The sequence below is a fragment of the Dendropsophus ebraccatus genome, chromosome 10, assembly GCF_027789765.1.
Source record: "Dendropsophus ebraccatus isolate aDenEbr1 chromosome 10, aDenEbr1.pat, whole genome shotgun sequence".
Lineage (NCBI taxonomy): Eukaryota > Metazoa > Chordata > Amphibia > Anura > Hylidae > Dendropsophus > Dendropsophus ebraccatus.
In genome coordinates this window covers 75026806-75039452 of record NC_091463.1, presented here as the reverse complement: position 1 = coordinate 75039452, position 12647 = coordinate 75026806, and the positions used below count along the sequence as shown (strand labels likewise).

Here is a 12647-nt window from a genome sequence, read left to right as displayed (position 1 = left end):
GTTATCCATGATGATAAACACAGCTTTCTTGCAAAAACAGGACCACCTCTGTCCTCAGATTGTGCCCGCTATTAAAACTGAGCTGCATTTCTAAGCCTGGATAATGCTTTTACACATACCTGCTGTAATGTAGATTATTCCTGATGAGTGTGCAGATGCTGCGGCCACTGGAGGATCTGGTTACCATACATTCATCCATGCCAGGTGCGTTCTGTGCACAATCCCTGAGTCAGTAAGACTTGCACATGGATGCACCCAGCAGTGCTGTATCTGCGGTAACCCGACCTGCTGGTGGAAGCAGCGTCTGCATGCTGATCGGGGAAGATCTGCACAATGCTGCGGCTCCTTGCACCACTGTTCCTAGAAGTACAGCAGCTGCAAAGATGAGAGCAAGTAAACGCCACTGGTGCTATGCTTCACACTACCCACCCAATTTAATACCCATGGCCTAGGCGGATAGGCTGTGTGTGTTTTCAGGCTGGATAACTTCAGTGGGGGATCTGATAACTGGCACCTCTGTTTTTCAAATGATTCCAGAGAGTGCTACATCCCTGTGAAGGAAGTGGGCATGCCTGGTATGAAAGGGTTATTCCACTCAAACATAACTTTTGATATGTTGCTGCCCATGGTGAGACTAAAAATACATTCCATACTTATTATCTGTTTAGTCTCCTTCCACCAATCCTGATCTGCTGCTTTCTGCTGAAGACACAAATCTGTGTGTGAGCTGTTCTCTCTGTCTACCCCATCTCAGTTCTGAGATGGCTGATGTAAATCAGTACCTGGCAGGCTTTATCTGCAACCTTGTAGCTTCTTTGTAATGCCAGGAGGGTTAATCTAAGGGCAAGCTGCTATTGAACTTACTGTGATTATCCTTCCTGCCATTACAAAGAAGCTACAATGTTGCAGATAAGGCCTGCCAGGGACTTCGTTACATCAGCTGTCTCAGAAGGGAGGAGGGAGACAGAGAGAAAGGCTCACACACAGAATATTGTGTCTTCAGCAGAAAGGAGCAGCTCAGAACTGGAAGATGGAGACTGAATAGATTATAATAGGTATGGAAGGAATTCACTATGCGTAGCACAAAGTTATGTTTGAGTTGAAATATCCCTTTTGATTATTGGACTGGCCTGTACCACCTGGCTTGCTTGGGCCCCTGCTCACTAGAGCCCCATGATCCTGCGCCTGTCGTCAGTTCTCCATCACCCTGATAATAATGGTCTATCCTAAGCACTACCAGTCACTCCAATAGTATGAGCCGCAGTACCAGGCCCAGACATTGGTACAGATGACCTACTACACGTCTAAACAATTAAAGGGGTTATCCAGCGCTACAGAAATATGGCCACATTCAGAGACGACACGACTCTTGTCTCCAGTTCAGGTGCGGTTTGCAATTAAGCTCCATTCACTTCAATGGAACTGAGCAGCAAAACCCCACCCAAGCTGGAGACAATAGTGCTGTCTCTGGAAGAAAGTGGCCATGTGTTTGTAGCGCTGGATAACCCCTTTTAGTGTTGCTTGCAAGAGTTATTTGGCCTTCACTGTGTTATTAACTAAATGATATGGTACAGGTGTCAAACTCTCCAGCTGTTACAAAATTCAATTCCCATCATGCCTGGACAGCCAAGTTAAAGCTTTGACTATCCAGGCATGATGGGAACTGTAGTTTTGCAACAGCTGGAGGGTTTGACACCCTTGCATTAATAAAGGGTTATACATGACTTTGGGTCCATTTACACAGAAAGATTATCTGCCTGAGATTTCGCCTCTTTTCAAATCCATTCCTGGCTTTGGCTTCATATCTTTGGTAGATAATCGGTAAAATAATCTTTCTGTGTAAATGGACCCTAAGGGCCCTTTTACACAGAAAGATTATCTGCCAAAGATTTGAAGCCAAAACCAGGAACAGGCTATAAACAGAGATCAGGCCATAAAGGAAAGCCTGAGATTTCTCCTCTTTTCAAATCCACTCCTGGCTTTGGCTTCAAATCTTTGGCAGATAATCTGTCAGATAATCTTTCTGTGTAAATGGACCCTTAGTGACTGCCTACCTCAGAATTGGCTGTCAGTATTAGATTGGCATGATTCAGACTCCAATCACTCCATCCAATCTGTGTAAGGGCCCTGTTCCACCGGACGGTTATTGTTCAGATTATCGTTAAATCGTTTGTATCTAAACGATAATTGTTCGTTTGAATAGTAGTTAACGATTAACAACTGAACGATAAATCGTTGATCGCTTTATAAGACCTGGACCTATTTTTATCGTTGCTCCTTCGCAAAACGTTCGCATTGAATAAGACGTCGTTCCCAGTAGATACGAAAGAAATAGTAAAGAAAAAACTATTGCAAATACGATCATAAGTAACGATTATCGTTCCATGGAAATGAGTGAACGTTTTCAGGTCTTTCGCAATAGCGGTCGTTTGAGATCGTTTAACGATTATGCGAACGATAATCGTCCGGTGGAATAGGGCCCAAAGTGTTGCAAACTCTTCAGTGTCTACCTTGACTCCAATTCTGTTTATACCAGTGAGCGCTTTACCATGAGGGAGCAGAGCTCATTCAGACTATGCTGCAGAACATTGCTGTTACAGACACTTCAGCATCTGCAGATACATACAGACTTGGATGACGCTACTGTATGTGAAGTGCTGTGCTATATAAAGTACAGCAATTATTATGATGATGTGAACGTGGCCCATGCCGAGATGCCCTTTATGGATGAGCCCTTTAACATAGGAGTAAGATTGGAGTACATCTTCCATCTTATAAGACAATTGAGGCTGAAATAAAAACAAACATTATGTCCATGTAATGTACTGGATGGTCCATACACCCATGTGACTGCGGCAGCCAATCCCTTGTGTTGTATGTGCTAGCATCGTGCTGGGGCCAATGTGGGGATTTGCTTATTAAATTCTTACTCGTCTATATTAAACGGAAAGTAACCTGCCGATGTGGCCCTATAGTGAGTTACATTTTTATGCTAATTAGGTGTTTTGGTGCCCTGAGGGCGGGACTATTGCTCCCAATGCACAGACCCGCTCCCGGCCAGCCCCTCCTCCTTATTGATGGGTGGGCCAGATCGGTGCACTGAAGCAGTAGTCCCGCCCCCAATACTCCAAAATACCTAATTAGCATAAGGATTAAAATAATAGCGCAAAGGATGAAGAAACGTATCCTTATTCAATAGGGATATATCAGCAGGCTAGATTCTAGAAAACGTCAGTGTTTCCTGAGGTTAAAGGGAACCCGTCATCAGGGTGGTCCTTGAGCTTAAAGGGGTTGTCTGACATAAATTAAGAATACTTACCTGTCCTGCTCCACCACAGTTGCAGGTTCCTTAGGGTGCGTTCACATGTTCACAGAACTTCCTGTGGATTCCGCCGCTTGCCCCCGCTTGAATTTCCGCCTGTGCTATAGACTCCATTCTATACTTAGGCGGATTCCCGCCCAATAAGTGACTTGTCAATTCTTTGGGTGGACGGCGGAATCTGAGCATAGAGTGGAGTCTATGGCACAGGCGGAAATTCAAGCGGGGGCGAGCGGCGGAATCCACAGGAAGTTCTCTGCACGGATTCCATAGTGTGAACGCACCCTTATACCTTAGGGTATGTTCACACTGAATTCCGCCTGCCTCAGTGTGTCAGTGGGATGCCTTGCGCACTGCCGCTTTCCCCATATGAGCTGATGTAAATACATTGATTGAGTCCCGGATGGATAACAATGGTAAGGGGCATTTTACCACAAAGAGAACTCCTATATAGCCGAAAACAGAGAGAAGAAACCTGTCAGTTTGCTTCATGCACATCACCTCACACGGTACTGCTGCTCTGTTGCTCGGTCCTATACAATTGAATGGGGACTGAGCTGCAATACCGGGCATGACCGCACGGCGCTGCGCCATCACAACAAAGATCGAGAAGCCGCACCCCTTTCCATCCACTGAAGGGCGTGGCTTATACCTTATATGGTTTGCGGCTCTAAAATGAGACGAAAACAGGACGTGATCCACAACGCAAACATCGCCGCCTGCTTGTACCGCAAGAAACGGGAGCAGTAAGGTGGCGCAGGATTGGTAAAGCATTTCGTGGGTGTAGGAAGATGGCGGCTGTCGGGCTTCCGGTTGGCTTAATTCAACATCCGGGTGGAGCAAAATGGCGGCCTCCAGTCTGGATTGTCAGGAGTTGCCTGGGAAATTGGAATCAGAAGCAGAAGATGAGGAGGAGGAGAAGAAGAATGGAGGCGGTAAGTTCTGGGCTCGGGGAGAAGACGTCTTGTGGGGTCCTGGAAGCAGCAGAGACTGCCGGGTCTATATTCTCACAGTTATTGCAGGCTGGAGGTCTCCCGAGCTGCTGCACAGCTACAACTCCCAGTGTGGCTGTCAGGGCATGCTGGGAGTTGTTGTTCATCCTCACCCTATACTGTACTGTGTCTTTTAATGCCATTGGTAGCAAGCACCCATAGGGGGCACTGTGCATAGTGTCACCTCCCATTCACTTTTCTAGCAGCTACCATGTGGGCGCACAGGGTCCTGTATTGACTTTGTGGCTGGGATAAAAGTTATGTTATAACTTAGTTATAACAGAGCCGGTATTCCAGTTATGTAAAATACATGTTGAATCATCCCCCGTCCTGTGGATTACCAGTTCCTTCCATACTTGTTATCTATTCAGTCTCCTTCCCTCAGTTCTGAGCTGCTGCTTTTTGCTAAAAACAAAAAAAAACTGTGTGTGAGCTGTTCTCTCAGTCTCCCCCTTCCTGTCCCTCCCTGTCCCTCTCCCCCTGGTCTCTAATTCCAGAGGGTTAAAAGAAAACTCCGGTGATACCATAAAACAAAGAACAAAACAGACACACATTTTATACTCACCATCCCTCCAGTGACGATCGCCACTTGAGTCTCCCATCGGCCGCGTCCCCGTCATCTCCGTCCGGCAGCCTTTTCCTCTCCCATTCACTTTAATGAAAGATGCCGGGGAGGAAGTTATATAACTTTGTAATGTGTGTAAATTAAGCCAGAGTTTTCCTTTAATATGAGGTCATTACTTGTGACCTTACTGTGATTAAGGGCCCTATTCCACCGGACGATTATCGTTCGCATTATCGTTAACGATCTCAAACGACCACTATTGCAAAAGACCTGAAAACGTTCGCTCATTTCCATGGAACGATAATCGTTACTTATCGTATTTGCGATCGTTTTTTCTTCGCTATTGCGTTCGTATCTGCTGCGAACGACCGAACGACATCCTATTCAATGCCAACGAGCAACGATAAAAATAGGTCCAGGTCTTCTAAAGCGATCAACGATTTCTCGTTCGGTCGTTAATCGTTAACTGCTATTCAACCGAACGATTATCGTTTAGATTCAAATGATTTAACGATAATCTGAACGATAATCATCCGGTGGAATAGGGCCCTAACCCTGCCGGCCCCTGAGTACAGGGACAGCCAGCCAGGGGCAATGTTTACATGTGCAGACTCAGGAGGGAGAGGGGAAGAACAGCTCACATGCCGTTTTCTGTGTCTTCAGCACATAGTAGTAGTTTCAGAACTGAGGGAAGGAGACGGATAAGATTATAACAAGTATAGAACAAATTGTTAGTGTCAATAAGGGGGTGATTCCACGTGTATTTTATCTGACCAGATAACCCCTTTCAATCTCCTAATCTGTGCAGAACACTTAGGGGCATTATGTGATTTGTGAACACACCCCACACAACACATCACAAGTAGTGTTGACTACAAAAAAAAAAATCGACCAGGTACAACCAAGTATCCACCCCTATGCTTTCTCTAACAGTTATTTGAAAGTATGTATATTTTTTTTCTTTTATGAAGGAGATGAATCAGAACCTGCTGCAGTGGTCCTGGAGGAGAAGACAGAAGATGAGAAACCCCTATGTGATGATGAGATGGACACCAGTGTAGACGATGGCAAAGTGCTAGCTAAAGCCCTTAGAGTGGCCAGGCATTTGGGGAGCCGAGAAGACCCCATAAGTCAGGACCCGGCCCTTGTCAGTGGTCCTCTCTTGGGGATGTTCACCAATATCTGTGCAAGCCAGGTGCCCATTCGCAGCCAGCAGATAGGAGAGCCCGAGTTTAGTCATGAGCAGAAGATGGCAATTCTTCTGGACCTGTACAAGACTAAGCCAATCGTCTTCCTGGAACGTTTCCGGAAGGTTCTTAGAGAAGAACATCTTGAATGCTTTAGCCACTTATCTGGGGACTACACTGCAGATTTCTACTTTAAGGAGATCCGCAAAGCCTCACTCAAAAAAGATCATCATACGAGAGTCCGGAACAAGAGGTACGCTGCCCTCCAGCAGCTGATCTCAGGTATGTCCTTTCTGTTTACATGGACTCGCCAGCACACGCTTTTCTGATGTATAATAAAGCTAGTAAGACATATGAGAAGTTCTTATCCAGACTCTCTTTAAGAAGTACTCCTGCCATATACATTGTTTGCTATATTGCTGGGGCACCAGAGAAAATAATCACACTTTACCGGATCCGCAGCTGATTTTCTGCTGTGGGTCCGCAGCAGATCCGCAGCAGATTTCATTTAAATAACTGAACACAGCATCAAATCTGCTGCGGATCCTGTAGGTGTGAACGCACCCTAAAGAGGTACTTTGGCCATTTTATACCCATGAAAATAATCTTGTAGACATGTAGACTTACATTTATGCAAATAAGTCGGTGTTCTGACCCCCCAGAGATTGTGGTGTTTATTTCTTTTGGTCTTTTGCTGACATTGCATACATGGCATTCAGCGGCATGCATTGCTGCAGGGCTTACAGGTATGTCAGTTCCAGGACAAGTAGAAGTAAGCTCTACCTTTAGTCTTCTAGCATACTGTGTATGCGACATTTGAGGTACGGCCCATCTCTTCTTACATTACATCTGACATGCCTGTACACCATAATGTGTTCTGAATGTAATGTACAAAACTCAAGAGAAATAAACACAGAAATATCATAATCATGTGACTCCCGGTAAAACAAACAGGACGTGTTTTGAAATGTTAGTCTATTAAGAAATGACTTCCTTTAATATAATGCAATGAAATGGTAATTTTGAAAATAGCGTACAGATATATAAGCTCCAATGTAAGTAGAAATTATCCATACCTTGATCATCTTACATAGCTGAATTGAAGTAGGGTCCATTTACTTCTGCTGGAGCTGCTGTACCTGTATGCTGGGCTGCAGTGCATGGTGGCTGCAATGTCAGTGGAAGATCAAAAGAAATGAAGATTGCAGGAAAATTTAGTAATAAAGGGAACCTTCCCCATTTCCCTCTGCTCATTTGGGGCCAAGTAACCATGTGGGCGGCCTAATCTGTAACTGATCAGCACACATATACACAACCGTCAGTCACTAAGTAGGACCATCCACATGACTACTTAATTTCCATTTTTAAATTACTGGTTACCTTGTTGTAACTTTCCCACAATACTATATATCAATCCGCTTTGCTCCTCCTGCTGTATAACATGATGCCTGCAGATTGGACTTTCCGTGTGATAGATTCCTCTTAAAATGTCACTGTCGTTTAATTTTTTTTTTTTTTTTTGCAGAAATCAATAGTACAGGCGATTTTAAGAAACTTTGTAATTGGGTTTATTAGGCGAAAAATGCTTTTTTTTTATCATGGAAAAGCAGTTTGAAGCTCTCCCCCCCCCCCCCCCCCCCCCCTATCTTCATGATTGCCTATGGAGAAGGGAGGGATGGAGGGAGATGAGGCACCAAAACAGGACAACAAAGAGTTAACTTACAGCTACATCACTGGGCTATCTCCTCAGAAGTTAGCACTGACCTCTCTGACTTCTGAATACCGGCTTTCACACAGTTCCTGCTGTGTAATCCTTTGTTCTCTGCTCGCTGCTGCCGACTAATCTCCCTCCTCCCCCCCCCTTCATAGATTAGACAGAGCTCGACTGATGTAAACTAGTCAAGATTTCCTGATAAAGAACAGTGAATGAGAGAGAGGAGGAGGGACCTGGGGAAAGGCTTTTTGAATGCAGATAATGGTATATTTGCCTAATAAACCCAATTACAAAGCTTCTTAAAATCGCCTGTACTATTGATTTCTGCGCCCCCCCAAAAAAAAAAAAAAAAAAACAGTGACACTTTAAAGCGAATGTACCACATGAATGCATATAAAGTTTTCCATAAACTTTATTAGCGCTGCAGCACTGATTCCGCTGTCTGTGTTGCCCCGGCTTCTGTGTCAGCTTTGGCCAGAGGGGACACAGAAACGGGGCTGGGAGAACACAGAAGAATGCTATATATATATATATATATATATATATATATACACACACACACTCGCTGGCCACTTTATTAGGTACACCTGTCCAACTGCACGTTACCACTTAATTTCTAATCAGCCAATCACATGGCGGCAACTCAGTGCATTTAGGCATGTAGACATGGTCAAGACAATCTCCTGCAGTTCAAACCGAGCATCAGTATGGGGAAGAAAGGTGATTTGAGGGCCTTTGAACGTGGCATGGTTGTTGGTGCCAGAAGGGCTGGTCTGAGTATTTCAGAAACTGCTGATCTACTGGGATTCTCACGCACAACCATCTCTAGGGTTTACAGAGAATGGTCCGAAAAAGAAAAAACATCCAGTGAGCGGCAGTTCTGTGGGCGGAAATGCCTTGTTGATGCCAGAGGTCAGAGGAGAATGGGCAGACTGGTTTGAGCTGATAGAAAGGCAACAGTGACTCAACCGTTACAACCAAGGTAGGCAGAAGAGCATCTCTGAACGCACAGTACGTCCAACTTTGAGGAAGATGGGCTACAGCAGCAGAAGACCACAGCGGGTGCCACTCCTTTCAGCTAAGAACAGGAAACTGAGGCTACAATTTGCACAAGCTCATCGAAATTGGACAGAAGATTGGAAAAAACGTTGCCTGGTCTGATGAGTCTCGATTTCTGCTGCGACATTCGGATGGTAGGGTCAGAATTTGGCGTCAACAACATGAAAGCATGGATCCATCCTGCCTTGTATCAATGGTTCAGGCTGGTGGTGGTGGTGTCATGGTGTGGGGAATATTTTCTTGGCACTCTTTGGGCCCCTTGGTACCAATTGAGCATCGTTGCAACGCCACCGCCTACCTGAGTATTGTTGCTGACCATGTCCATCCCTTTATGACCACAATGTACCCAACATCTGTTGGCTACTTTCAGCAGGATAATGCGCCATGTCATGAAGCTAGAATCATCTCAGACTGGTTTCTTGAACATGACAATGAGTTCACTGGCCTCCAATGGCCTCCACAGTCACCAGATCTCAATCCAATAGAGCATCTTTGGGATGTGGTGGAACGGGAGATTCGCATCATGGATGTGCAGCCGACAAATCTGCGGCAACTGTGTGATGCCATCATGTCAATATGGACCAAAATCTCTGAGGAATGCTCCCAGCACCTTGTTGTATCTATGCCACGAAGAATTGAGGCAGTTCTGAAGGCAAAAGGGGGTCCAACCCGTTACTAGCATGGTGTACCTAATAAAGGGGCCTGTGTGTGTGTGTGTGTGTGTGTGTGTGTGTATATATATATATTATACACTGTTAAAATCCAGCCACCAGCATGTTTGTTCGAGCGCTTGCCAAAGACTAAATTGATTGGTGCTGCCGGATTAATTCCGTCCTTTGCGCGCACCTGAACAGCCGTGTAGGCAGCTGGATTTTACCAGTGTATCCCATTGCCAGCAAGAAATGATAATGAAAGTGTAACTATCTGCCTTACGCCTACTTTGCCCACTTCTCTGGTGAAGAGGCTGCCAGATCTTCTGCTTTATCTGGACTCTCATGCTTTTATATATTCCTTCTGTAAATAGACGGTGAATACTTCAGTGATGAGCAGATGCGAGCTCGGGACCCTCTCATGTATGAGCACTATGTGGGGCAGTACCAGAGCGAGGAGGAGATCATGTCACAGAACAGTCGGGACATGGCTCAGGCGACTTCTCTATCAGACGTTCTCCTCAATTCGTGCGAAGAGCAGTCCCTGCAGAGGAGGCTCGAAGCCCAACGGGAGCTGGAGCAGAACTGTGAGGAGGAGGAAGAGGAGGATGACACTGATGAGGAAGGTGAGTCACATAGACCTCCTAAGCTGGCCTCTATTCATATCCACATGCTGTAGACTGTCATGGGAAATAGCTTAGGACTTAGATTTAGAATGAGAGTTGGTCAAAGGTCTCAGCACACGCTGTATTTACTGTATATGTTCTTGGGCCCCTATGAGTGTACACTACTGTATGCTTATAAAGTAGCATCAGGTATATGTCTGGAAGAAGGTTTCAGCTCATAGCCCATATACTGTAATACTACCCCATGTGGACAACAACAGGGGTGAAGGGGCACTGTGTTGAGCGCTGCTGCACCTTCTTTATAGTGATCAAAGGGGTCTCCGTATTTGGAGCTTCACTGATTCAACCTTGTTACATATCAACCTTATAAGTTTATAGGAGTTTCTTTTAAAGTACTTTGTACGTGAGAAGGTGTATGTGGGGCTGTATAGACTTGAATGCATGCTAAGTTAGTTATCTGACTATAGGAACTTGTAAAATTAATCTCCTATAGTTAGTATTTGTTGGTGTAATGGTACCATGATGTCCATCCTTAGTGATCCTGTGGATAGCTCATCAGTCTGTTTTGCCCAGAAAACCCCTTTAAAGAGTCACGGTCGTGAAAAAGAGGTTTGAAGCTCTCCCCCCTGTCTTTTTGATTTTCTATGGAGAGGGGAGGGGTGGAGGGAGATGAGGAACCAAAACAGGACAACAAAGAGTTAATTTACAACTACATCACCGGGCTATCTCCTCTGAAGTCAGCATTGACCTCTCTGACCTCTGAATAGAGGCTTTCATGCAGCTCCTGCTGTGTAATCCTTTGTTCACTGCTGGCGACTAATCTCCCTCCTCCCCCCTCCCCTCTCCATAGATTAGACAGGACTCAACTGATGTAAGAGTCGAGATTTCCTGATAATGAGCAGTGAATGAGAGAGGAGGGAGGGACCTGGAGAAAGCCTTTTTGAATGCAGATAATGGCAGATTTGCCTAATAAACCCAATTACAAAGTTTCTTGAAATCGCCTGGACTATTGATTTATGCAAAAAAATTAAAACATTATTTACACTTTAAGCCCCACTGCGTCTACTTTGGATTTTGTGCATTGCTTACAGTGTCCTTTATCCTACAGAGACTGAACTAAAATCTGATGATGAGCCAGAGGTGAACAGCAAGGAGCGGGCACTGATGAGGGAGGAGTTCATCAGCCGCATGCATCAGAGATTCTTGGATGGAAAAGATCGAGATTTTGACTACAGGTAAATGAGGTTTCATGTTCTGTAAAGTCACTGGTTGTTACGGAGGGATTTATCATCACCGTTAAGTGAATGAGTTACTTGTTATCTGTATTAGATGTTGTGAGTTGACAGAGCGCCCACTGCTGGAATTGTTGAGTAATAGTACCCAGCTGTTTCTGTATGTTCAATAGAGTTGACTGTAACAGTAGTGCACACGCTCGGCCATCCAGTTTCTCCCCAGAGTGGTCTTGCTTGGTGGAGGGATGGGGCGCTGGTGTCATATTTTACTGCAGTCAGACCCTGAGTAGGTGATACATGTTCATAATGTATACAATAATCTACCCCCCTTTTATCAATCCATTGTTTGCGCTCTGTTTCTCTAGTGAAGTAGATGACAACCCAGACTTTGATAATTTGGACATTGTCAATCGGGATGAAGAAGAACGTTACTTTGATGATGACGATGAGGGTATAGATGAGATGGAAGCAGAAGAGGATCACAAGGAAAATGGAGTGGAAAGGGACAGCAGCAAGTGATTTATACCATACATCCCTTATTAAACATATTGTATCCTCATATATCTGTGGACCTAAGCCGCTGTGCAATACACCGGGGCGGCCATTAGATGGCAGCAGATATCAAGTTATGTCTATTGGCACAAGATGAAGCAATTCTCTCAATGTCGGACTTTCCATTAAAAGCATAAGATGTTTTTGTTATGTGCAAAAGAGTTCCTAAAGACAATGATGAACTGAATCTGAATGTTTTCATGAGAAAAAAAAAAATCAGCTGACAACATGGACACATGGTTCTTTTTTATGTGTATTGTGCTTTTCTATGTTCCTGGATGTTCTAAGCAATACCAGTGATGGTGGACAAATATACACAAGCTGTTGTACTTGTAGATAGCAGGGAAGAATCTGTTATTCGGTTGCCTCTTTTGATAGAAATTTCTACTTTATGGGAAGCAAAGGAGCAAATAAAATTTCAGTCTGGTAAGTGTTACTTAAAGCTCACTCTCCATGTCTAGTAGTTTGGGAAAGCTGGGTGACAACCCACATGGCCACCAGTACACCACCATTGTAGATATACAACAGTATTGGAGGAGGTGGCACTGTATATTAGCAGAACGAGAGTAAGGAGCAAGAGCCAAATGGTGATTCTAGAGGACTGGGTCAGAATATCTCCAGATCAGCAGGTGTTGTGGTGGTGTTCCCAGTATATAGTGGTTAGCCCTTACCAGAAGTGTTTTATGCAAGTTCTCGAAAACATGGATACAGCCATGCACAAGTCACACTCATCTCTGTGTAGCAGCAGAGC

General features: G+C 44.7%; 1 protein-coding gene across 1 annotated transcript; it reads left to right on the top strand.

The window, feature by feature from the left end:
• The first annotated feature begins 4114 nt into the window (after positions 1–4114).
• CCDC97 (coiled-coil domain containing 97) lies at positions 4115–12332 on the top strand. The gene is made up of 5 exons (XM_069986737.1): positions 4115–4254; positions 5848–6345; positions 9861–10112; positions 11221–11347; positions 11710–12332. Exons 1-5 carry the CDS (start codon positions 4164–4166, stop codon positions 11861–11863), a joined length of 1122 nt encoding a protein of 373 aa, XP_069842838.1. The 5' UTR covers positions 4115–4163; the 3' UTR covers positions 11864–12332.
• The last annotated feature ends 315 nt before the right edge of the window (positions 12333–12647 follow it).